Here is a 24,231-nt window from a genome sequence, read left to right on the forward strand (position 1 = left end):
GGGAATTGAACTCTGATCTTCCCATCACTGGTACTGTAAGGCATGACCCTAACCGCTACACTACCATGCCACTTATAATCCAGAAAGCATCCTGGTAAACCTTTCCTGTGCCCTGGGCAACGCTTCCACATCCTTCCTATACCGGGGCAACCAATACTCCAGATGTGGCTAACAAGGTTTTATAAAGCTGCAGCAGAACTTACTAATGATTGAACTCCAAAACTTGATGACTACAGTCAAGCATGTTGTACACCTGCTTTAACACCCTATGGTCACTTTCAGGGAGCTGTGGACTTGGACCCCAAGATCCTTCAGTTGTTTCGGGTACTGTCATTGTCTGTGCACTTTCCACGGTCTCTCAATGTGCAGTTGGCGGGATTGGACTGCTATTTCTTCACCCATATCTACAAATGATCTACATAAGCTGGCCACTTTATTAGGCACCTCTTAATAAAGCTATTAGGTACATAACTTTATAAAATTCTGATAGGACACATCTGGTCCAATCAAGAGCCTATCAAACTCTGCCAACCTGGCCTCCACAGCAGCCTGTGGTAACAAATTCCACAATTCACCACCCTCAGACTAAAGAAATTCCTCCGCATCTCTGTTTTAAATGGACGCCCCCCCCATCCCCCTTTAGTCTTAGACTCCCCCACCATGGGAAACATCCTTTCCACATCTACTCTGTCTAAGCCTTCCAACATTTAAAAGGTTTCAATGAGATTCCCCCCCCCCCCCCAACAATCTATCTAAATTCCAGCGAGTACAGACCATAGCTATCAAACGTTCCTTGTACAATAAGCCCTTCATTTCCGGAATCATCCTTGTGAACCTCCCCTGAACCCTCTCTAATGTCAGCACGTCTTTCCTTAGATGAGGAGCCCAAAACTGTTCACAATACTGAAAATGAGGTCTCACCAGTGCCTTATAAAGCCTCAACATCACATCCCCGCTCTTGTATTCTGGACATCCTGAAATGAATGCATTTGCCTTCCTCACCACAAACTCCACCTGCAAATTAACCTTTAGGGTGTTCTGCACAAGCACTCCCCAGTTCCTTTGCATTTCAGATTTTTGGATTTTCTCCCTGTTTAGAAAATAGTCTGATGGAAAATTTCATTCTACGTGGCATGGTAGTGCAGTGGTTAGTGTAGTGCTGTTCAGAGCCAGCGACTGGAAGATCATGGTCTGCTGCTGCTGTAGCCCATCCACTTCAAGGTTCAGAGATGCTCTTCTGCTCACCTCTGTTGTAATGTGTGATTATCTAAGTCACTGTCACCTTTCTGGTCAGCTTGAACGAGTCTGGCTTTTGTCCTCCGACATCTCTCATTATCAAGTTCACCCACAGAACTGGATGATTTTTTTTTGTTTTCACACCATTCCCTGAAAGGCAGCGTCCATTATTAAAGACCCCCAGCACCCAGGGCATGTCCTTTTCTCACTGTTACCATCAGGTAGGAGATACAGAAGCCTGAAGGCACACACTCCGTGATTCAGGAACAGCTTCTTCCCCTCTGCCATCAGATTCCTAAATGGACATTCAACCCTCGGGCACTACCTCACTTCTTTAATATACAGTATTTCTGTTTTTGCACATTTTTAAGTAATCTATTCAATATACATAATTGATTTACAGTACTTGTTTATTTATTATTATGTTTTATTTTATTTATTTTTATCTCTCTCTGCTAGATTATGTATTGCATTGAACTGTTGCTGCTAAGTTAACAAATTTCATGTCACATGCCAGTGATAATAAACCTGATTCTGATCTGATTCTGAAATTCCAAAGACTGTTGTGTGTGAAAATCCCAGGAGATCAGCAATTTCTGAGATACTCAAACCACCCCATGTGGCATCAACAATCATTCCACGGTCAAAATCATTTAAGATCACATTTATTCCCCATTATTATGTTTGGTCTGAGCTACAAATGAACCTCTTGACCATGTCAGCATGCTTTTGTAATGAGTTGCTGCTACATGATTGGCTAATTAGATATTTGCACTAACAAGCAGGTGTACCTAATGAAGTGGCCACTGAGTGTATATCCCACTGTGTCCTTCAGCAAGTTTCTACACTATCCACAATTTCACCAATTTTTGTATTACTTGTAAACAAGCGACCCTAGCCATCCACATTTTCATCCAAGAGATGTCAATCACATAGATCAGAGACACTAGCACCCTGCACAATACCAGAAGACAAGGACCTCCAGCTGGATTTACACCCATTTACCCATTAGCCTGTCTTCAATGAACAAGCGAATTCTGAATCCAAACAGCCAAGTCCCCAAGCAGCCCATGCATCTTAATCTTCAGGATGAATCTACCATGAGCCTACCCCCTGAAAACTCAATCAGGCATGATTGTCCTGTATGAAGACACGCTGTCCTTAATTTGGCCATGGTTTTCCATGTGCTTGTAGATCCTACCCCTAAGAGTCCTCTCCAAAAACATCCCCATTGCTGACATGAGACTCACAAATCTATAGTTTCAAGGTTTATCCCATTGGAATGTTAACAATACTCCAGAACCTAGCCCATGGCTGGAAAGGATACAAAAATCTTAGTCAAGGCCTCAGCTATCTCATCTTTTGTCTCTCTCAATAACCGTGGTATATATGTTAGAGCCTGGGTGCTTATCCACCTTAACATTCTTCATAACACTGAACACAACACTACTTTTTCCTTAATTTCAAAATACCCTGGCACATTAGCACACTCCACACTGACCTCACTGTTCTCCAGTTCCTTCTCCCTGGCAAATTCTGATGCAAATACTGGTGGGGAGAGAGGAATGTGGAGATAAGTTACATAACTTCATCTATGATCTTTTTTGAGTGGCTTAATACAAAATGCCAACTCTTTTGAAAGCACAGCAACGTTTCCACTTCCTGAGGAGATTGAGGCAAATGAAGCTCCCCCACACCCCTACTCTAAACAGTTTTCACAGGAGTACCATCAAGTGTCCTGATGAGCTGCATCACTATCTATTAAAGGAATTGAAGCCATCTGACCAAAAGTCCCTACAAGGCATTGTGAGGACTGCTGAGAAGAAAATTGGGCTCTCTCTTCCACCCATCTGAGATACTTATCAGGAATGCCGTGTAGCATGACCGTTAACATTGTCAAGGATCCCTCTGCTCTGAGCCACAATCTCTTTGACTCCATACAGAGACAGTAAGTACCAGAGCATTTGGACATGGGTTGTTAAGATTAAAAAGAGTTTCTTCCCCCAGGCTGAGAGTCTACTTAATTCCCTGCCACCACCTATGTCTCATCACGCATGAAGTACCAACAGCGTTATACTGTTCGCTTAATGTGTCAAAAATGCATCTTTGCTAAATGTCAATCTTCTGGAAAGTATTTTCAAGTTTCGTGAATTTATTTGTGGTAATGTTACTTTGTGTTGAGTGCGAGTCCGTGTTCTGTGTTGTGCATCCTGATCCGGGAGAATGTTGTTTCATTTGGCAGTATAAATAGTGAATGACCATAAACTGGAACTTGGTGTGTGTGGAAAAGAAAGCAGATGGAGTTTGGAAGAGGAGGAGGGGACCAGGGGAGGGTGGGGATGGGGAGAAGGGGAGGGAGGGAAGAGGGGGAGAGGGGCGTGAGGGACCGTATAGGGGAGGGTAAGAGAAGAGGACGAGGAGGAGGAGGAGGAGGAGGAGGAGGAGACAGTAGGAAAGGGAGGGATTGAGGGCGGGGCCTGGTGACCCTCGGCCCCTCCGCACCCGGGAGCCCGGATGTCTGCCGCCATCAGCGGCCCAGTCGGTGTGGGAGTCGGTTCCGCCATGGGTTATTTCGTCCCGCTCTCCCTGTTGCTGCTGCTCGCCTTTCCGCTCAGCCTGGTGCAGCGGGGCCCCGGTAAGGACAGACTCCCCGCCCCAGTGCTGAGGGCTGCCAGGCCCGGGACCGGCGGCCGTAGGTCCCCGGCTCTGGGAGAAGGTGGCCGACTGCTCCGGCGGGGGAGGGGAGCGGGTCGGGTCGGGGGCGGGGGCGGGGGCGGCCGAGACCGAGGGCTCCGGACCCGGCCGGGGGGCTGTCCTGGGTGTGGGGGTCCCGGTGTGGCGGGCTGCATCGGGTGCGGGCCGCCTCAGCTCCTGTCCCGGCATGAGCTGACGTGTCATTGAGCCGGGGCCGGGGCCGGGGCCGGCCGCCTCCCGTGGCGATTTACTGTCCTTTTCCAAAAACCGTATATGCTGTTAAATGTATTGTCATTGGCACAGGTACAGTGTAACACTTGCAACAGTTCGCGTTTTGATTTTAATTCATGTTTTTTAAACTAGCTCCCCCTTTTTTAAAGAGGCGGTTGCAGCTGCCTTTCGCAGAATCACTTAGTAACGATACCGGAGGAGGTAATCTGGTCCATTGTGGTCATCCTGGACCAAAAGAACCCCTTTTTTTGCTCAATCCCACTTTCCCAGCTCCCGATCGGGTTATAGCACAGCATGCTGATCCTTCCTTCTGGCACAGTTTTTGTGCCCGTGTCATTCGTCTGTTGAGCTCTAGACCTCACGGGGTGAATATATTCTCTCAACCCTTTCCCCTTGGGTACCAAATGCATGTTTTAGTTACTGATACCTGTTGAGGGAAATTGGCTCGTCATGTTTAACCCTTCTTGGCGTGCTTATCCTTCGTGGCACACAAATTACGCTGACTTTTGACACGTGGCCATTTCTAGTGTTTTTTTTATTGCTCTCCTTTTAAAATTAGGATCAGAACATGGAGCACCGAATCAGGCTTGTCAGCCCAACTAGTTGGTGACATTCTGGTCTTGGGGTATTGTTTCACTTTGTCAGTGGGGATAATGTGTTGAACTTTCCATTGACTTTTTTTCTATATAAAATACTTCCTTTATTGCTTTAATCTAAAGAAGTATAATTGAAAGTGTTTGTATTTTATAGTTAAGAGAGCTCCTATATCTTAATTTGTTTTTTAAAAAATATTTTGACTGCCATTTTCGTTGATCTGAAGCTCGACTTTTAAGTAAGACTACACAGATGAATGCTTGTATTTTGCATTAAATATCAGGCTTGCCATAGTCACAACTGCCATATTTTGAAATTCAAATTCTGTTCAATATGCATTACTCCCAAAATTTCTCTGGTACCTACCTCTGCTTGACTGATTATTTACTAACCTAAATACTACTAGTCCTTCAAGTAATACAAGTACTTGTCTAGGTGCTTCTGCATATTGTTATCTTCCATAGATGGGTTTTGATGGTGGGTTGTATTGTGCTATCTTCCACTCATTTTTCCTGAATATCGTTGCACAATCCACTGTCTCATTCCTCTTTCTTCAACTGTCTCAATACTTTTAATTCCTGATTATTCATTCAGTTTTGAAGGAGTCAAATGCTTCAGTTCCCTGAAAAGTCCAGAGCCATCATCTTCAGCCCTGATGGGTTGATTCCTAGCCACTTCCCAGCTAAGCTGTTTATCTTCAAGCTTCTGTAGTGCCATGGATATTTTTTGTTTGTAAAAGCTCTTGAAAATAAATGGCAAAGATACAAGCTAGTGTCTCCAAATGATATGCAGCTGCACCATTAAGCAGATATTGGCATGTTCTGTATGAAACATGTAGAGGTAATACTGGACATTTTGGTCATATAAACCTTGTGTGTTGGTAGTGTTAATATCAGTAATGTAACCTGCTACTGATGAAGAGTAAACTTAAAAAATGTGAAACACACCACGTGACCATTGGAAATCTTAACAGACTAATTGCTGCATTTTTACATTCTGTAATGCTGGAGACTGAGTTATTAATGAAGAGTAAACTAGGGACATTTAAAACCTACATTAGGTCCATCTTTTTATTCTGGTATCTTGATGAAGGGTCTCAGCCTGAAATGTCGTCTCTTTGTGCATTTCCTGAGATCAAGGGTTCCCTACCTGAGGTCCGTGGACCCCTGGGTTAATGATAGGGTCCATGGCATAAAAAAAGTTGGGAACCCCTGGCCTAGATGCCTGAACTGTGTTGTTACGTTAGGTCAAACGGCACTTGTGGAGGCAAAGGGAATGGTCAGTGTTTTGCGTTGTGACCTATGAATCATTTGACCACCCCTTTGGCTCCACAGAGGCCGCTCTATTTTCTAAGTTTCTCCAGCTTTTTTTGCCTCGGGTTACAGCATCTGCAGTCTCTTGTGAGACTTCCACTCTCAACTAGTGGAGGTGTTTTGGCCCACAATGTCAGCACTGGGTCTTTGCCACAGCAGTGCGGGGCTTTACACACTTGGTCCACTGTTATACGTTTTCCTCATAAGTAAAAGTACAACTATTTATCACGTTTGGCCTCGAGACTTATTTTAAAAAAAGTTCATTTTAAAATGCATTTGCTTTATTTGTGTCCTCTTAGACCGAGAGGAAAATTTTTCCCTTTTTATTAATGCAAATTAACATTCTTGCTGTCCTATATGCAAATTGCTTGAACTCCAGATGTATCTTGTAAGATGCTGGGAATGAAGATATTATTGAATTATCTCAATAATTATAACACACTTTCTATATTGGGTGTCATAATGTTACTCCAATTCTGCTATGCAAACATTGATCACAGTCCTGTCGCTTGTTTTGCTCGATTGCCAAATCACAATGACTGAATTAATTTTTCAAAGAATGCCATCTTGTGCATCTCCCAACATTTTTTGCATTTCTTCGTAGGAAGGCCATCTTAAATGAACTCAAGATTCATCAAGTTCAAGAAGGTTCTTTGGCAACATATTCTACGTATTTAGTTTTGAAAATTCCTGCTGCCTGGTGCATTTAGAGCAATGAGCTGATTTGGCCAATAACACTCAACAGTTGCCCTTCTCCATAAGCTGTTTAATGTACTTTGGATTAAATTTTAATCTTTACCAATGAACTATCTCCTCTAACTGAAAGCCATTAACAATTGGTGTTTAAAATAAATGTTTGTTCTATCATTAGGTGCAGGGCTGTCTTTAGTTGCTGCAGATGACCCAACGGAGGATGAGGAAGGTGTAGATGATTCTATAGTGGAGGATGAAGATGATGAAGCGGAGATAGAGGAAGATGATGCAACGGACATTGTAAGTTTTGATATTTAATGACTTGTTCCCAATTTTTCCAACGCCATTATTTTTAGTTTTACTCACACCTATGGTTGTTGGGTATTAACATTTTACTCTATGGAAGTGATTGTGACAGAGAATATTGTAGTATCTAAAAACCCATTGTCACTTGTAGCATCAGTGCCATCCAGACATAATGGTTCTCTTATCTGATTTAGGCTTTAGATGCCCAAGTTCTAGTAAATTATAAAGTCCTAAACTGCAGGTTCTGTAGTACAAGTCATTATTGCTTTGATTTTAAGCAGAATGGCAAGTGCCTTTCTATTTAACACCTGCACTCATTTTTAACTGGGATTGAGCACCGACGGTTAGCTACCCTTTGGTTTGTAGTTTCTCATGTATTTGCCAAACTGGTGGATTTTGATAGCCATGTCAAAGTTTTGGTGTGATTTTTTTTTTGTCACTATAGATGGAAGATGAAAAAGAAGAGGAAGAAGAAGATGATGACTCAACTTTCGGGGAACCGAAAGCTTCTCCCAATGCTGACACAACTATCTTGTTTGTGAAGGGAGAAGGTAGGAAAATTGATTTGGGGAAATTGATTATGCTGTTTAATCCAATGTCCTCTATGTTAGTACTGTTTATTTTTCAAACTGTTGTAGGAGATGTATTTGCCATTCTGTGATCTAATAATTGTTGTTAGTTGTCAGTTACATTCTAGCTAAGTCTAATTTTTTTGGCTAGAGATGATCTATGCCAATTTTCCTTTTTTTATTACTATTAAGGTAGCTTATTTAACTTGAACATAGAACAGTACAGCACAGTACAGGCCCTTCAGCCCACAATGTTGTGCTGACCCTTAAATCCTGCCTCCCATATATCCCCCTCCACCTTAAATTCCTCCATATACCTGTCTAGTAGTCTCTTAAATTTCACTAGTGTATCTGCCTCCACCACTGACTTAGGCAGTGCATTCCACACACCAACCACTCTGAGTAAAAAAAAAAAACACCTTCCTCTAATATCCCCCTTGAACTTCCCACCCCTTACCTTAAAGCCACCTTACCTTGTCCTCTAGTATTGAGCAGTGGTGCCCTGGGGAAGAGGCACTGGCTGTCCACTCTATCTATTCCTCTTAATACCTTGTATACCTCTATCATGCCTCCTCTCATCCTCCTCTCCAGAGAGTGAAGCCCTAGCTCTCTTACTCTCTGATCATAATGCATATTCTCTAAACCAGGCAGCATCCTGGTAAATCTCCTCTGTACCCTTTCCAATGCTTCCACATCCTTCCTATAGTGAGACGATCAGAACTTGACACAGTACTCCAAGTGTGGCCTAACCAGAGTTTTATAGAGCTGCATCATTACCCCGCGACTCTTAAACTCAATCCCTCAACTTATGAAAGCTTTCTTAACTACCCTATCTACCTGTGAGGCCACTTTCAGGGATCTGTGGACATGTACCCCCAGATCTCTCTGCTCCTCCACACTACCAAGTATCCTGCCATTTACTTTGTACTCTGCCTTGTAGTTTGTCCTTCCAAAGTGTACCACCTTACACTTCTCTGGGTTGAACTCCATCTGCCACTTCTGCATCCTATCAATGTCTCTCTGCAATCTTCGACAATCCTCAACACTATCCACAACACCACCAACCTTTGTGTCATCTGCAAACTTGCCAACCCACCCTTCTACCCCCACATCTGGGTTGTTAATAAAAATCATGAAAAGTAGTGAAGTTACAAATGTATTTCTTTCAATGCGTTCTTCAACCCATTCTTTTATGGCTTATTTTTTAGCTGAAGGGTTGTAGATTTAAGTTTCTCTGTGGAGTCTTGAGTGGAAAAGTTTAGGCTGGCTAGTGCAGTTTTGATGGAATGCTTTATATTGTCCTTGAGAAGAAATGTTCTGCCTAAGCTCCCATCTGCTCTTTAATATGAATGTAAATAATACTAAGGCAGCATTTGCTGAATGGGGTTGTTCCCCTGAAGTTTTGGGCAGTGCTTATGACTTGATCAACTCTGAAGTAAATTATCTGGCCAATGTGATATTGCTATTGGAGTGTAAATTAGCAGCTGCAAATCTTGCATTACAGCAATAACTGGCTCTCAAATGCTCTTAAGAAAAAGCAAAATAGCTTTTTTTAAGTGAGGGAAAATATTTTAGATTAATAACCTTCTGAGAATTGAAAGGAATTGGAGATGGAGCCCAGGTTTTCAGTACAGGAAGTAGTGAGTGGGAATGTCTGATAGAGTACAAGCAAAGGAGAATGGTGGGGCAAAGAAACAATGATCCCAGCAGAGGTATAAATGATACCAAGATCCTTCAAGGGAAGTAACAAAAGTGGTTATCATGTCAAGTTACTGATTTTTTTTTTGTAGAATTCATGAAAAATGCGACAGCATTAAATGCTGTCTCATTAAGTTCGAGTTTAATTGTCACTTAACCATTCATGAAAACAGGCAAATGAAACTGTTACTCTGTGGCCAAGGTATAAACTACAGAATAAATTGTCACACACAACACAAGGCATATATAGCACATGTACAATAGCATTAAACGTAGTCATACAAAAATAAAGGCCGAGTCCATGAAAGTTGCAGCAGTCTATAGACAAACACAATATAGCTCGTCTCCTGCTGAGCGAACACCGGAGAAAACAGCATCAACAGCACGCAGCCTCCAGTACCGACTCTTCTGGATGGCTTTGGACAGTTGATGTGGCAGCTTGAGGCCTAATCCTCACTACCACTGAGGCCACGCAGCTGCCCTGCTATCTGTTTCGCCAATAAATCAGTGACTTGCAGCATTCCACATTACTGATGTCCAAAAGGATCTTGCAATCACAAGGAAAGCGACAGCACTCGATAATCACTGCCTTCGTGCACCGACATCCCTCTGTAGCAGGCAGCAGCATGGTCCACACCAAGCCCAGTTTCTTCAGTTTCTCCACCAGTGCACCGACATCCCTCTGTAGCAGGCAGCAGCATGGTCCACAACAAGCCCAGTTTCTTCAGTTTCTCCGCCAGTGCACCGACATCCCTCTGTAGCAGGCAGCAGCATGGTCCACACCAAGCCCAGTTTCTTCAGTTTCTCCGCCAGTGCACCGACATCCCTCTGTAGCAGGCAGCAGCATGGTCCACACCAAGCCCAGTTTCTTCAGTTTCTCCACCAGTGCACCGACATCCCTCTGTAGCAGGCAGCAGCATGGTCCACACCAAGCCCAGTTTCTTCAGTTTCTCCGCCAGTGCACCGACATCCCTCTGTAGCAGGCAGCAGCATGGTCCACACCAAGCCCAGTTTCTTCAGTTTCTCCACCAGTGCACCGACATCCCTCTGTAGCAGGCAGCAGCATGGTCCACACCAAGCCCAGTTTCTTCAGTTTCTCCGCCAGTGCACCGACATCCCTCTGTAGCAGGCAGCAGCATGGTCCACACCAAGCCCAGTTTCTTCAGTTTCTCCGCCAGTGCACCGACATCCCTCTGTAGCAGGCAGCAGCATGGTCCACACCAAGCCCAGTTTCTTCAGTTTCTCCGCCAGTGCACCGACATCCCTCTGTAGCAGGCAGCAGCATGGTCCACACCAAGCCCAGTTTCTTCAGTTTCTCCGCCAGTGCACCGACATCCCTCTGTAGCAGGCAGCAGCATGGTCCACACCAAGCCCAGTTTCTTCAGTTTCTCCACCAGTGCACCGACATCCCTCTGTAGCAGGCAGCAGCATGGTCCACACCAAGCCCAGTTTCTTCAGTTTCTCCGCCAGTGCACCGACATCCCTCTGTAGCAGGCAGCAGCATGGTCCACACCAAGCCCAGTTTCTTCAGTTTCTCCACCAGTGCACCGACATCCCTCTGTAGCAGGCAGCAGCATGGTCCACACCAAGCCCAGTTTCTTCAGTTTCTCCACCAGTGCACCGACATCCCTCTGTAGCAGGCAGCAGCATGGTCCACACCAAGCCCAGTTTCTTCAGTTTCTCCGCCAGTGCACCGACATCCCTCTGTAGCAGGCAGCAGCATGGTCCACACCAAGCCCAGTTTCTTCAGTTTCTCCACCAGTGCACCGACATCCCTCTGTAGCAGGCAGCAGCATGGTCCACACCAAGCCCAGTTTCTCCACCAGTGCACCGACATCCCTCTGTAGCAGGCAGCAGCATGGTCCACACCAAGCCCAGTTTCTTCAGTTTCTCCGCCAGTGCACCGACATCCCTCTGTAGCAGGCAGCAGCATGGTCCACACCAAGCCCAGTTTCTTCAGTTTCTCCGCCAGTGCACCGACATCCCTCTGTAGCAGGCAGCAGCATGGTCCACACCAAGCCCAGTTTCTTCAGTTTCTCCACCAGTGCACCGACATCCCTCTGTAGCAGGCAGCAGCATGGTCCACACCAAGCCCAGTTTCTCCAGTTTCTCCGCCAGTGCACCGACATCCCTCTGTAGCAGGCAGCAGCATGGTCCACACCAATCCCAGTTTCTTCAGTTTCTCCGCCAGTGCACCGACATCCCTCTGTAGCAGGCAGCAGCATGGTCCACACCAAGCCCAGTTTCTTCAGTTTCTCCGCCAGTGCACCGACATCCCTCTGTAGCAGGCAGCAGCATGGTCCACACCAAGCCCAGTTTCTTCAGTTTCTCCACCAGTGCACCGACATCCCTCTGTAGCAGGCAGCAGCATGGTCCACACCAAGCCCAGTTTCTTCAGTTTCTCCACCAGTGCACCGACATCCCTCTGTAGCAGGCAGCAGCATGGTCCACACCAAGCCCAGTTTCTTCAGTTTCTCCGCCAGTGCACCGACATCCCTCTGTAGCAGGCAGCAGCATGGTCCACACCAAGCCCAGTTTCTTCAGTTTCTCCGCCAGTGCACCGACATCCCTCTGTAGCAGGCAGCAGCATGGTCCACACCAAGCCCAGTTTCTTCAGTTTCTCCACCAGTGCACCGACATCCCTCTGTAGCAGGCAGCAGCATGGTCCACACCAAGCCCAGTTTCTTCAGTTTCTCCGCCAGTGCACCGACATCCCTCTGTAGCAGGCAGCAGCATGGTCCACACCAATCCCAGTTTCTTCAGTTTCTCCACCAGTGCACCGACATCCCTCTGTAGCAGGCATCAGCATGGTCCACACCAAGCCCAGTTTCTTCAGTTTCTCCGCCAGTGCACCGACATCCCTCTGTAGCAGGCAGCAGCATGGTCCACACCAAGCCCAGTTTCTTCAGTTTCTCCGCCAGTGCACCGACATCCCTCTGTAGCAGGCAGCAGCATGGTCCACACCAAGCCCAGTTTCTTCAGTTTCTCCGCCAGTGCACCGACATCCCTCTGTAGCAGGCATCAGCATGGTCCACACCAAGCCCAGTTTCTTCAGTTTCTCCGCCAGTGCACCGACATCCCTCTGTAGCAGGCAGCAGCATGGTCCACACCAAGCCCAGTTTCTTCAGTTTCTCCGCCAGTGCACCGACATCCCTCTGTAGCAGGCATCAGCATGGTCCACACCAAGCCCAGTTTCTTCAGTTTCTCCGCCAGTGCACCGACATCCCTCTGTAGCAGGCAGCAGCATGGTCCACACCAAGCCCAGTTTCTTCAGTTTCTCCGCCAATGCACCGACATCCCTCTGTAGCAGGCAGCAGCATGGTCCACACCAAGCCCAGTTTCTTCAGTTTCACCGCCAGTGCACCGACATCCCTCTGTAGCAGGCAGCAGCATGGTCCACACCAAGCCCAGTTTCTTCAGTTTCTCCGCCAATGCACAGCTTAATGATGGGATAGGCTGCGTTCAGCAGGGTTTTACTGAGGCAGAGGGTTGATTGTAATGAAATTTGTGGCATGTGACTGGGCTTCATGTTGAAATTGTCAGTGTCTTCAGTTATATGTTCCCTTGCTTGATCACTTCACATACTTTGGGAATGAAGAAATGGGTGGTCATTGTGTAACATTTCCCTAATGTTTATACTTAATCATCATTTAGATTTCCCAGCTAACAACATTGTGAAATTCTTGGTTGGATTTACAAACAAGGGCAACGAAGAATTTGTTGTAGAATCTTTGGACGCTTCATTCCGTTATCCTCAAGACTATCAGTTCTACATTCAGAATGTGAGTGCTTTTTAAGTCTAAATGCATATAATAATTCTAGATGCAAATGATTTGAATGAAATTATTCTAATTGATAACCTTAAGTCCCTTTGAAGTTAGAGATTTTATATAATGAGTTTTTTAAAACTTGTCTAGACAATCTTCTGATTTAACTAGAAAGTTTAAAGTTGCCTAAAATTGTCTCACTAACAGTTCCATGTTTGCTTCAGTATGCATTTATGTTGCAGAATAATGCAAGCAGATCTTTTCTCTCAGTTCACAGCATTACAGCTGAATACATTAGTGCAGTCCCAACGTCAAGCAACATTTGAGTATTCGTTTATCCCTGCTGAGCCAATGGGAGGTCGGCCATTTGGATTAGTCATCAACCTGAACTACAAGGATGCCAGTGTAAGTGTTCCCTGTCAGTTCTCTTGGGGTCAGGATGTGACAGTAATGATGTCTGTAATTGTTTGCTGTAATCAGTGCTTAATTTCTCTTTGTAGGGCAATATTTACCGTGATGCTGTTTTCAACCAGACTGTTACAATAACTGAGCGAGAGGATGGTCTAGATGGAGAAACGTAAGTGTTTGAAGGAGGATGTATTTTTATTATTTGAAGTAAATTTTTGACTGTTTGATTCTTTACTGTTTTGTCATTTTGTTTTCTTTATGGTGGTGTGTATAATACCTGAAACTGCAGAGGCAACTTGACCCTTTTTCTATGCTACACAGCACCATTTTCCAACATCTGAATAAACTGTTATCTTCAGTAGTTATTGAAGCTAAAAACTTAGGAGTCCTCTTAATTGGCATTTGGGTACAATTTTTTTTTAAAATATAGTTATGGGCTTTAATGCTTGGTGAGTAGTATTTTTGTCCAGACAATACCTACCTCTTCAGATATGTAGGTTGTACTGATTGGATCAGGGCCAAACTTGTGTGACATGACAGATGTATCTTTATTTGATTGAGCAAGAGTTGAAGGTTTCTGTTTAAGGAACTAGTCAAATTTCTAAAATCTAGTTATTTAAACAATACATATGCTTAAGTGCAGAAATATTCTCATTAATTGCATTGATCTGTGTAACAATTGGTCCATTCCATATGAATGCTATAGTTTCATAGTTTTGGTACTCTAATGTTTGCTATAGATTTGTATCTAGTGCAATTCCTATACTGCATAGTGAAATATCTGTGTAATATATTAATTACACCCATCATAATGTTTTTGATTGTCCCATGTGTCTGTACAAAACATTAAAATGGAGTTAGCATGTGTTAATTTTTTCTGCAAGATGATAACATAGAACAGTTATATAATATTCAGGTAGTTTAGGTCAGTTTACATATTTGAAATTATTAGTAAGGCAATGTTTAGCTAAACTAAATAATAACATTGATATTTAGAAATCAATAAACATTGGCTTTAGCCTCTTCCACAATTCTTTCTTCCGGTAATCTTTTTATAGAGTCATGGAGGTACAGCCGAGAAACAAGCCCTTCGGCCTCTCTAGTCCACAATGAAACCATTTAAATTGCCTACTCTTGTTGACTGACACTGGGACCTTATCCCTCCATACCCCTACTATCTCCATGTATCTATCCAGAGAACTGTTAAACGTTGAAATCAAGCTCACATGAATCACTTGTGCTGGCAGCTTGTTCCACACATCACCCTCTGCGTGAAGAAGTTTCTCTCATGTTTCTCCTTAAACCTCACCTTTCACCTCTGGTTGTAGTCCCAACCAACTTCAATGAAAAAAGTCTGCTTGTATGTACACTGTCTATACACCTCATAATCTCATCTCAATCTTCTGCGTTCTGAAGAGTAGTCCTAACCTATTCAATCTTTCCTTATAATTCAGATCCTTTGGATCTGGCAACATGCCTGTAAATTTTTTTCTATACACTTTCAACCTTGTTTGCATCTTTTCTGTAGGTGACCAATACTCCAAATTAGGCCTCACCAGTGTCTTGTACAACTTCAACATAATATCCCATCTGCTGTACTCAATAAATTAATTTATGCAGACTGTGCCAAAAGCTTTCATTACGATCCTGTGTGACACCACTTTCAACAAATTATGGCCCTGTATTCCCAGATTCCTTTGATCTCTCACACTTCTCAGTGTCAGTGCTACTGAAGTGCAAAACCTTGCACTTGTCTGCATTCAGTTCCATCTGCCATTTTTCCAGCTGATGCAGATCCTTCTGCAAGCCATGATAACCTTCCTTGTTGTCCATTACACCCCCAATCTTGGTGTCATCCACAAATTTGCCAACCTAATTCATTGATATAGACGACAATCACTGCAGCACACCATTAGTCACAGACCTCTAGTCAGTGAGGTAACCCTCTGCTACTGCTCTCTGACTCTCCAAAATCTAATCCAGTCTACTACCTCATCCTGGATGTTGAGCAACTGAACTTTCTTGACCAGCTCCTGTGCGGGACCTTGTCAAATGCTTTACTAAAGCCATGTAGACAATATTCACAGCCTTGCCTTCATCATGTTCCTTCCTGGTAGCTTCCTTGAAAAAATCTATTAAGATTGGTTAGACAAGCTTTGTACTCTCAAAATTTTGTTTTTGAAGGCCTCCCACTGGCCAAGAACTCCTTTGCCAGAAAACAGCCTGTCCCAATCCACACTTGGCCAGATCATTTCTGATGCCATCAAAATTGGCCTTTTTCCCAGTTCTAATGACATTGTGGTCACAGAATGGCTACATTGTGTATGTTCCCTACACAAACTTGTCACCTGCCCTGTCTCATTACCTGATAGCAGATTCCCTATCACACACTCTCTCTCACTGGGACTTCTAGGTACTGATGAGGGAAACTTTTCTCTTTTCTAACACATTTGTCAAACTCTATCCCGTCTAGTCCTTTTACAGTATGGGATTCCCAGTCAATCACGGACTGTAACTACCTTGTGTTCCCTGCAACACTGCAATCTCTCTACTGATTTATTTCTTTAAATCCTTGGACTGTTGGGTGGTCTGTAATATAGTCCCATTAACGATGTCATACCATTCTCATTCCTCATTTCCACTCAAACTCCTCATGAGTCGAGTTCTCCAGTCTGTCCTGAAAGAGCACTGTCGTGACATTTTCCCTGACTAGTAATGCCACCCCTCCTCCTTTAATCACTTCCACTCTGTCATATCTAAACCAGCGGAATACAGGATATCGAGCTGCCAGTCCTGCACCTCCTGCAACCAAGACTCACTGATGGCTACAACGTCATACTTCCAGTTGTTGATGCATGCCCTGAGCTCATGTGCCTTTCCTATGCTTTGAAATATACATGGCTCAGGGCACTAGTCACACCATGCTCAACCTTTTGATTCCTGACTTTGAGGTCTTACCAACATCTGTCTCCATATCCTCTCCATTAACTGTTCTGGTACTCTGGTTCTCTTCCCTTTGCAACTCTCGTTTAAACCCCACTGTGCAGTATTTACAAACTTTCCCGCTAGGATGTTATTCTCCCTGCTGTTCAGGTGAAAACCATCCCTTCTATACAGGCCCCACCTTCCCTGGAAGAGAACCATCGATCCAAAAATTTTCTGCCCTCCCTCCTATACCAACTCGTTAGCCAAGCATTGCACTGTATAATCTGGCCTCACTTGCACGTGGCACAGCAATTCTGAGATCACACTCCTGGAGGTCCTGCCCTTTAACATTGCACCTAACTCCATGAACTCACTTTGCAGAAGCTCGTCACTTGGCATCTGCATGTCCCGCGACTTCTGGCTGTTCACTCTCAAACTCAGGTAACTCAGGACTCAATCCGAGATACCTATATCCTGGACCCTCACACCTGTGAGGCAGCGTACCATCCGGGAACCTCATTCTCGCGCACAGAACCTCCTGTCTGTCCCCTTAACCAATGAATCCCCTATCTCTCCCCCCCCCACCCATCTGGAGTCAGAGGTAGGCACAGTGCCAGAGACCTGACCGCTGTGACTTTCCTTTGTTCGGTCAACCCCCTGGCATACAGTATCCAAAGTGGTTTACCTGTCAGAGGGTCACAGGGGTACTCTGCACTGACTCCTTAACCCCTTTCCCCTTCTTAACTGTAACCCAGTTTCCTGTGTCCTGCACCTTGGGTGTAACTACCTCTTTATATGTCCTGTCTATCATCCGTTTAGCTGCCTGTATGATCTAGAGTTCTTCCAGTTCCAGTTCAAACTCCTTACCATGGATTGTATGTGACAAAAGGGATGTAGTCTTTTAAACTGAGATTGATCGGGCTTTGTTTGAATGAATGTTTTGTTGTATAGCTTTTGTAGCATTGGTGAAACTGATATCCTGTTAATGTCCTGCAGGGTGATTGCCTACTGTAGAAAGTACACATTTTCTGTATTTCATCATAGTACAGTAATCTTTACTAAGCTAGCTTTCCTGTTCTGATTATGCTAATTGTTGATCTATGCTTTTAGAATATTTTGCAAACCATAAAGCCTTTGATTAAATGGTTATAACAATGGGTATACGGAGTTTTCCTGATTACCTCCATACTCACATTCTCAACAGTCCAAATTGCCTTTTGAGTGATTTGGCTTTTCAGAGGAATGAAAAAGCTGTGTAACGATTTTTTTTTTTAATGGCTTTTTGCTAAGTGTGTCTGGAGTCTGCTCTGTTGATTGTGTTCTGTCAGGCTGCTGCTTTTTATTGGTGGGTTTCTGCACTTGTTCTTGATAAATATTTTAATATAAACAATTTAATTTGCAGAATATTTTTATATATGTTCCTAATTGGCCTTGGGTTACTTGTTGTGGTTGGTATCCACCAACTCCTGGAATCAAGAAAAGTAAGTATGTTTTAGTGAAGTTTTAAATTCTGATGCACTTTACGTTTTTGACCTCTTTACGAATCCGCATTCTGTTATTCAATTAATTTGCATTCTCCAGAACTGGAGTTGGTTCTTAAAACTTTCTTCAATGACAAAACCTTTGGCATGTCGACACAATGCTATTAAGTTGTGTATATTTTAGCTACTAATGTATGAGGATAACTAATGATACAAAAACCAAGATCAGATATTAATTTCTGATCATGGAGACTTCACTGAGCTGGGTTGTGCTGGACCTTGGCTTCCTTTTGAGGCAGTCCTTAATCCTTTAGTTTTTATGTGATTCAAAGAATCTGGCTAGGCGTCAGTCAGTGTAAGCTGAGACACTGTCTGTGGCTGCCCTTTTGACAACTTGTGGCCAGAGTGTTTTTGCAACATTCAGAAGAAGCAGTGAGACAACACACAGGTTCTTTGGTCTACCAAGACTGTGGAATATCCATTGTTTTAAATTAATTCCATCCTTAGTTATCTTTATGGTTTTCCAATGATCAAATAATAAATTTAGATTATTTCACTTTGATATAAAGTAAATATCAATTGGTGTTTAAAGGAAATTCTTTTAATGTATATTGGTAGCTATTCAAGAAGGAGGCTTATCTGGCTTCTCAGCTGGGAGATTATGGACACTTGAACTCTTGTGTTGAACCCAGAGTCTGCTTTACCTACAGCTGACTTATAGCAGGTCTTTCCATGTTTGCGAAGTGATTTTACTATTATTGTAATTGTGCTGAATAGAATATCTAAAAGGTTAATGCAACTTTAATAGCCATACTTGAAAAATATAGTATTGTTTATAGACCAGTGATTCATCTGTCTTCCAGCAAATTGTTTGGCCTAAAAGCATTAATTTGCATACTGGGCTCTTTCAGCATTCCTTGGTACTAAAAAATATGCTCCCACTAAAGGGTTAGTCTAATTCGAATTAGCTGTACAAAGTGGGCACGTGGTGCTGAATCTTTGTGAAATTGATTAGATTACACCTAATGTTTTGCAGCTAGCTCTTATCATACTTTAAGAAGGGTATGTAGGTCATATAACCATATATAACCATATAACAATCACAGCACGGAAACAGGCCATTCCGGCCCTCCTAGTCCGTGCCGAACTCTTAATCTCACCTAGTCCCACCTACCCGCACTCAGCCCATAACCATCCACTCCTTTCCTATCCATATACCTATCCAATTTTACCTTAAATGACACAACTGAACTGGCCTCTACTACTTCTACAGGAAGCTCATTCCACACAGCTATCACTCTCTGAGTAAAGAAATACCCCCTCGTGTTTCCCTTAAACTTTTGCCCCCTAACTCTCAAATCATGTCCTCTCGTTTGAATCTCCCCTACTCTCAATGGAAACAGCCTATTCACGTCAACTCTATCTATCCCTCTCAACATTTTAAATACCTCGATCAAATCCCCCCTCAACCTTCTACGCTCCAATGAATAGAGACCTAACTTGTTCAACCTTTCTCTGTAACTTAAGTGCTGAAACCCAGGTAACATCCTAGTAAATCGTCTCTGCACTCTCTCTAATTTATTGATATCTTTCCTATAATTCGGTGACCAGAACTGTACACAATATTCCAAATTTGGCCTTACCAATGCCTTGTACAATTTTAACATTACATCCCAACTTCTGTACTCAATGCTCTGATTTATAAAGGCCAGCGTTCCAAAAGCCTTCTTCACCACCCTATCTACATGAGACTCCACCTTCAGGGAACTATGCACTGTTATTCCTAGATCGCTCTGTTCCACTGCATTCCTCAATGCCCTACCATTTACCCTGTATGTTCTATTTGGATTATTCCTGCCAAAATGTAGAACCTCACACTTCTCAGCATTAAACTCCATCTGCCAACGTTCAGCCCATTCTTCTAACCGGCATAAATCTCCCTGCAAGCTTTGAAAACCCACCTCATTATCCACAACACCTCCTACCTTAGTATCATCAGCATACTTACTAATCCAATTTACCACCCCATCATCCAGATCATTTATGTATATTACAAACAACATTGGGCCCAAAACAGATCCCTGAGGCACCCCGCTAGTCACCGGCCTCCATCCCGATAAACAATTATCCACCACTACTCTCTGGCATCTCCCATCTAGCCACTGTTGAATCCATTTTATTACTCCAGCATTAATACCTAACGACTGAACCTTCTTAACTAACCTTCCATGTGGAACTTTGTCAAAGGCCTTGCTGAAGTCCATATAGACTACATCCACTGCCTTACCCTCGTCAACTACTTCAAAAAATTCAATAAGGTTTGTCAAACATGACCTTCCACGCACAAATCCATGCTGGCTACTCCTAATCAGATCCTGTCTATCCAGATAATTATAAATACTATCTCTAAGAATACTTTCCATTAATTTACCCACCACTGATGTCAAACTGACAGGTCTATAATTGCCAGGCTTACTTCTAGAACCCTTTTTAAACAATGGAACCACATGAGCAATACGCCAATCCTCCGGCACAATCCCTGTTTCTAATGACATCTGAAAGATCTCCGTCAGAGCTCCTGCTATCTCTACACAAACTTCCCTCAAGGTCCTGGGGAATATCCGGTCAGGACCCGGAGATTTATCCACTTTTAAATTTCTTAAAAGCGCCAGTACTTCCACCTCTTTAATTGTCATAGGTTCCATAACTTCCTTACTTGTTTCCCACACCTTACACCATTCAATATCCTTCTCCTTAGTGAATACCGAAGAGAAGAAATCGTTCAAAATCTCTCCCATCTCCCTCGGCTCCACACATAGCTGACCACCCTGATTCTCTAAGGGACCAATTTTATCCCTCACTACCCTCTTGCTTTTAATATAACTGTAGAAGCCTTTCGGATTTACTTCCACCTTATTTGCCAAACCAAACTCGTAACTTCTTTTAGCTTTTCTAATCTCTTTCTTAAGTTTCCTTTTACATTCTTTATATTCCTCGAGCAATTCCTTTACTCCATGCTGCCTATATCTATTGTAGACATCCCTCTTTTTTCGAACCAAGTTTCTAATATCCCTTGAAAACCATGGCGCTTTCAAACCTTTAACCTTTCCTTTCAACCGAACAGGAACATAAAGATTCTGTACCCTCATAATTTCACCCTTAAATGACCTCCATTTCTCTATTACATCCTTCCCATAAAACAACTTGACCCATTCCACTCTCTCTAAATCCCTGCGCATCTCCTCAAAGTTAGCCTTTCTCCAATCAAAAATCTCAACTCTAGGTCCAGTCCTGTCCTTCTCCATAATTATATTGAAGCTAATGCTATTGTGATCACTGGACCCGAAGTGCTCCCCAACACATACATCTGTCAGCTGACCTATCGCATTCCCTAACAGGAGATCCAACACTGCCCCATCTCTAGTCGGTACTTCTATGTATTGTTGCAAAAAGCTATCCTGCACACATTTCACAAACTCTAAACCATCCAGCCCTTTTACAGAATGAGCTTCCCAATCTATGTGTGGAAAATTAAAATCTCCCACAATCACCACCTTGTGTTTACTACAAATATCTGCTATCTCCTTACACATTTGCTCTTCCAACTCACGCTCCCCATTAGGTGGCCTATAATACACTCCTATCAGTGTTACTACACCTTTCCCATTCCTCAATTCCACCCAAATAGCCTCCCTAGAGGAGCTCTGTAATCTATCCTTCCAAAGCACCGCCATAAGATTTTCTCGGACAAGCAATGCAACACCTCCTCCTCTGGCCCCTCCTACTCTATCACACCTGAAGCAACTAAATCCAGGAATATTTAGTTGCCAATCACACCCTTCCTGCAACCATGTTTCACTAATAGCTACAACATCATAATTCCAGGTATCAATCCACACTTTAAGCTCATCCACCTTTCTTACAATGCTCCTAGCATTAAAATAGATACATTTAAGATACTCTCCACCTCCTCCTCTCTTTTCATCCCTAGCAATGCATTCAAATTTATTATCCTTTTCTTTCTTCTCCCCTACAACTTCGGGCTGAGCGCATCCCTCCTCCATCACCTGCCTGTCCTCCCTCACACACGGTCTACTTACTTGCTCTACTGGTGAACTAACCTCCTCTCCCATAGTTTCCTCAAATTGATTTCCGTCCTTTTGGGTCCTTTTCCTATGTATGAGGAAATACAGGAATGGCTCCAAGAATTTGGCTAAAGCACTTGTTAAGAACTGGGGTTCTTGGCACAAAGGAGATTGAGGGGATTTGATTCAGATGTATGAAGTAGAGAACTTTTGTTTAGGTAGACTGAGGAAAATCTCCTAGTCAACCAAATTAAGCTCAATTGGGTAAGAGAGAGAGGGAACATGTGGACAATGACCAGGATTGCTGGCAGTGAGGATGTTTGGTTTTGCTGGGAGTAGGCCAGTGGCGAGAGTGGAAGTGACAGGCTTTGGCTCATTCTGGCTTCTGTGAAAGGGGCTTCAGTGAGTTAAATGGGTAGGTGGACTTAGTTTTTGGTTTTTCTTTGCATTTTTTTGAGGAATAGAGAGCATGTCAGTAGGGTTAGTATTTTGCTCAGGGTGTTGGATGTGGGAACCCTGGGAATCTTCCAGTCTCCCAGATGGCCACATCTGTGCCAGCTGCACAGAAATGCAGCTCCTGAGAGACCGTGTTAGGGATCTGGAGCTGAGGCTCGATGACCCACAGCTTTTTAGTGAGAGTGAGCAGGAGATAGATTGAAGCTGCAGAGAGTTAGTCACCCTGAGGCTGCAGGAGTTAGATAAGTGGGTGACTGTCAGGGAAGAGAAGAGCTCAGACAGTAGAGAGCACCCCTGTGGCCATCCCCCTCAGTAATTGTTATCTCGTTTTGGATGCTGTTGAGGGCAGTGACCTGACAGAGGATGACCATGGCGATCGGGTCTCTGGCACTGAGCCTGGTTCCGTGGTGCAGAAGGGCAAAAAAGATGAGGAATATGTTAGTCATAGGGGATTCCATAGTGAGGGGAACAGAGAGGAGTTTCTGTCAGTTTGATAGAGATACCCGCATGGTGTGTTGCCTCCCAGGTGCCAGGGTACATGATGTCTTGGAACAGGTGCAGAGTGTTCTGAAGGGAGAGGGTGAACAGCCAGAAATCTTGGTGCACGTTGGTACCAATGACATGGGTAGAAAAAGGGAGGAGGTCCTGAAGAGAGAATTCAGGAAGTTGGGTAGAAACTGAAAAGCAGGACCTCCAGGGTAGTAATCTCAGGATTGCTACCTGTGCCATGTGCTAGTGAATGCAAGAATAACATGATCAGGTGTATTAATGTGTGGCTGAGAGACTGATGTAGGGGGCAGGGCTTCAGATTCCTGGAACATTGGGGCCTCTTCTGAGGGAGGTACGATCTGTACAAAAAGTACGGGTTACACACGAACCCAAAAGTGTCCAATATCCTAGCAGGCAGGTTTAATAGAGCTGTTAGGGAGGTTTTAAACTCACCTTGCAGGGAAATGGGAACTGGAGTGTAAGGGTTGAGGAAAGGGAAAACAGAAATAAATCAAAGATAGTGTGCATCAGAGATTATAGAAAGAACAGGCAGATGAGGCATAATCACAGCCAGTGGCATAAGTTACAAGTCAATAGAGGAGTGGTGCAGTTAAAACAGAAAGCAACAAATATTGGACTAAAAGTGTTATATTTGAATACACGCAGCATAAGGAATAAAATGGAAGATCTTGAAATTCAGCTACAGATTGGCAAATATGACATTGTGGCCATCTCTGAAACTCGGCTAGAGGATGGCTGCCATTGGGAGCTGAACATCCAAGGATATACAGTGTATCAGAAAGATAGGTTTGTAGGCAGAGGGGGTGGTGTGGCTTTGTGCATAAGAAATAATATTAAATCATTAGAAAGAGATAACATAGGATTGGAAGGTGTAGAGTCTCTACGGGTTGAGTTAAGAAGTGACAAGGGTAAAAGGACCCTAATGGCAGTTGTATACAGGCCTCCAAACAGCAGTCGGGGTGTGGATTACAAATTACAGCAGGAGATAGAAAAGGCCTGTCAGAAGGGCAGTGTCATGACAATCATTGGGGATTTTAACATGAAAGTGGATTGGGAAAACCAGGTCAATACTGGACCTTGAGAGAATTTGTAGAATTCTTAGCTTTAAAATCTTTTTAGAACAGCTTGTTGTTGAGTCCACTAGGGGATTGGCAGTGCTGGATTGGGTGTTGTGCAATGATTTGGAGGTGATAAGAGAGCTTACGGTTAAGGAGCCCTTGGGGAACAGTGATCACAATATGATTGAGTTCACATTGGATTTTTTT

General features: G+C 43.7%; 1 protein-coding gene across 2 annotated transcripts in view; it reads left to right on the forward strand.

Moving 5' to 3' along the window:
• Positions 1–3,714: 3,714 nt before the first annotated feature.
• The window catches only part of ssr1 (signal sequence receptor, alpha), a 29,707-nt gene continuing 9,190 nt past the window's right edge, over positions 3,715–24,231 (forward strand). For both annotated transcript variants that reach the window (XM_073073011.1, XM_073073012.1), the window contains exons 1-7: positions 3,715–3,871; positions 6,940–7,061; positions 7,513–7,618; positions 12,989–13,116; positions 13,372–13,506; positions 13,602–13,678; positions 17,837–17,915. In XM_073073011.1, the coding sequence (XP_072929112.1) occupies positions 3,751–3,871; positions 6,940–7,061; positions 7,513–7,618; positions 12,989–13,116; positions 13,372–13,506; positions 13,602–13,678; positions 17,837–17,915 (768 nt within the window). In that variant the 5' untranslated portion in view covers positions 3,715–3,750. The remainder of the gene's footprint in view (positions 3,872–6,939; positions 7,062–7,512; positions 7,619–12,988; positions 13,117–13,371; positions 13,507–13,601; positions 13,679–17,836; positions 17,916–24,231) is intronic.

Source organism: Hemitrygon akajei, chromosome 20 (assembly GCF_048418815.1).
Source record: "Hemitrygon akajei chromosome 20, sHemAka1.3, whole genome shotgun sequence".
NCBI lineage: Eukaryota > Metazoa > Chordata > Chondrichthyes > Myliobatiformes > Dasyatidae > Hemitrygon > Hemitrygon akajei.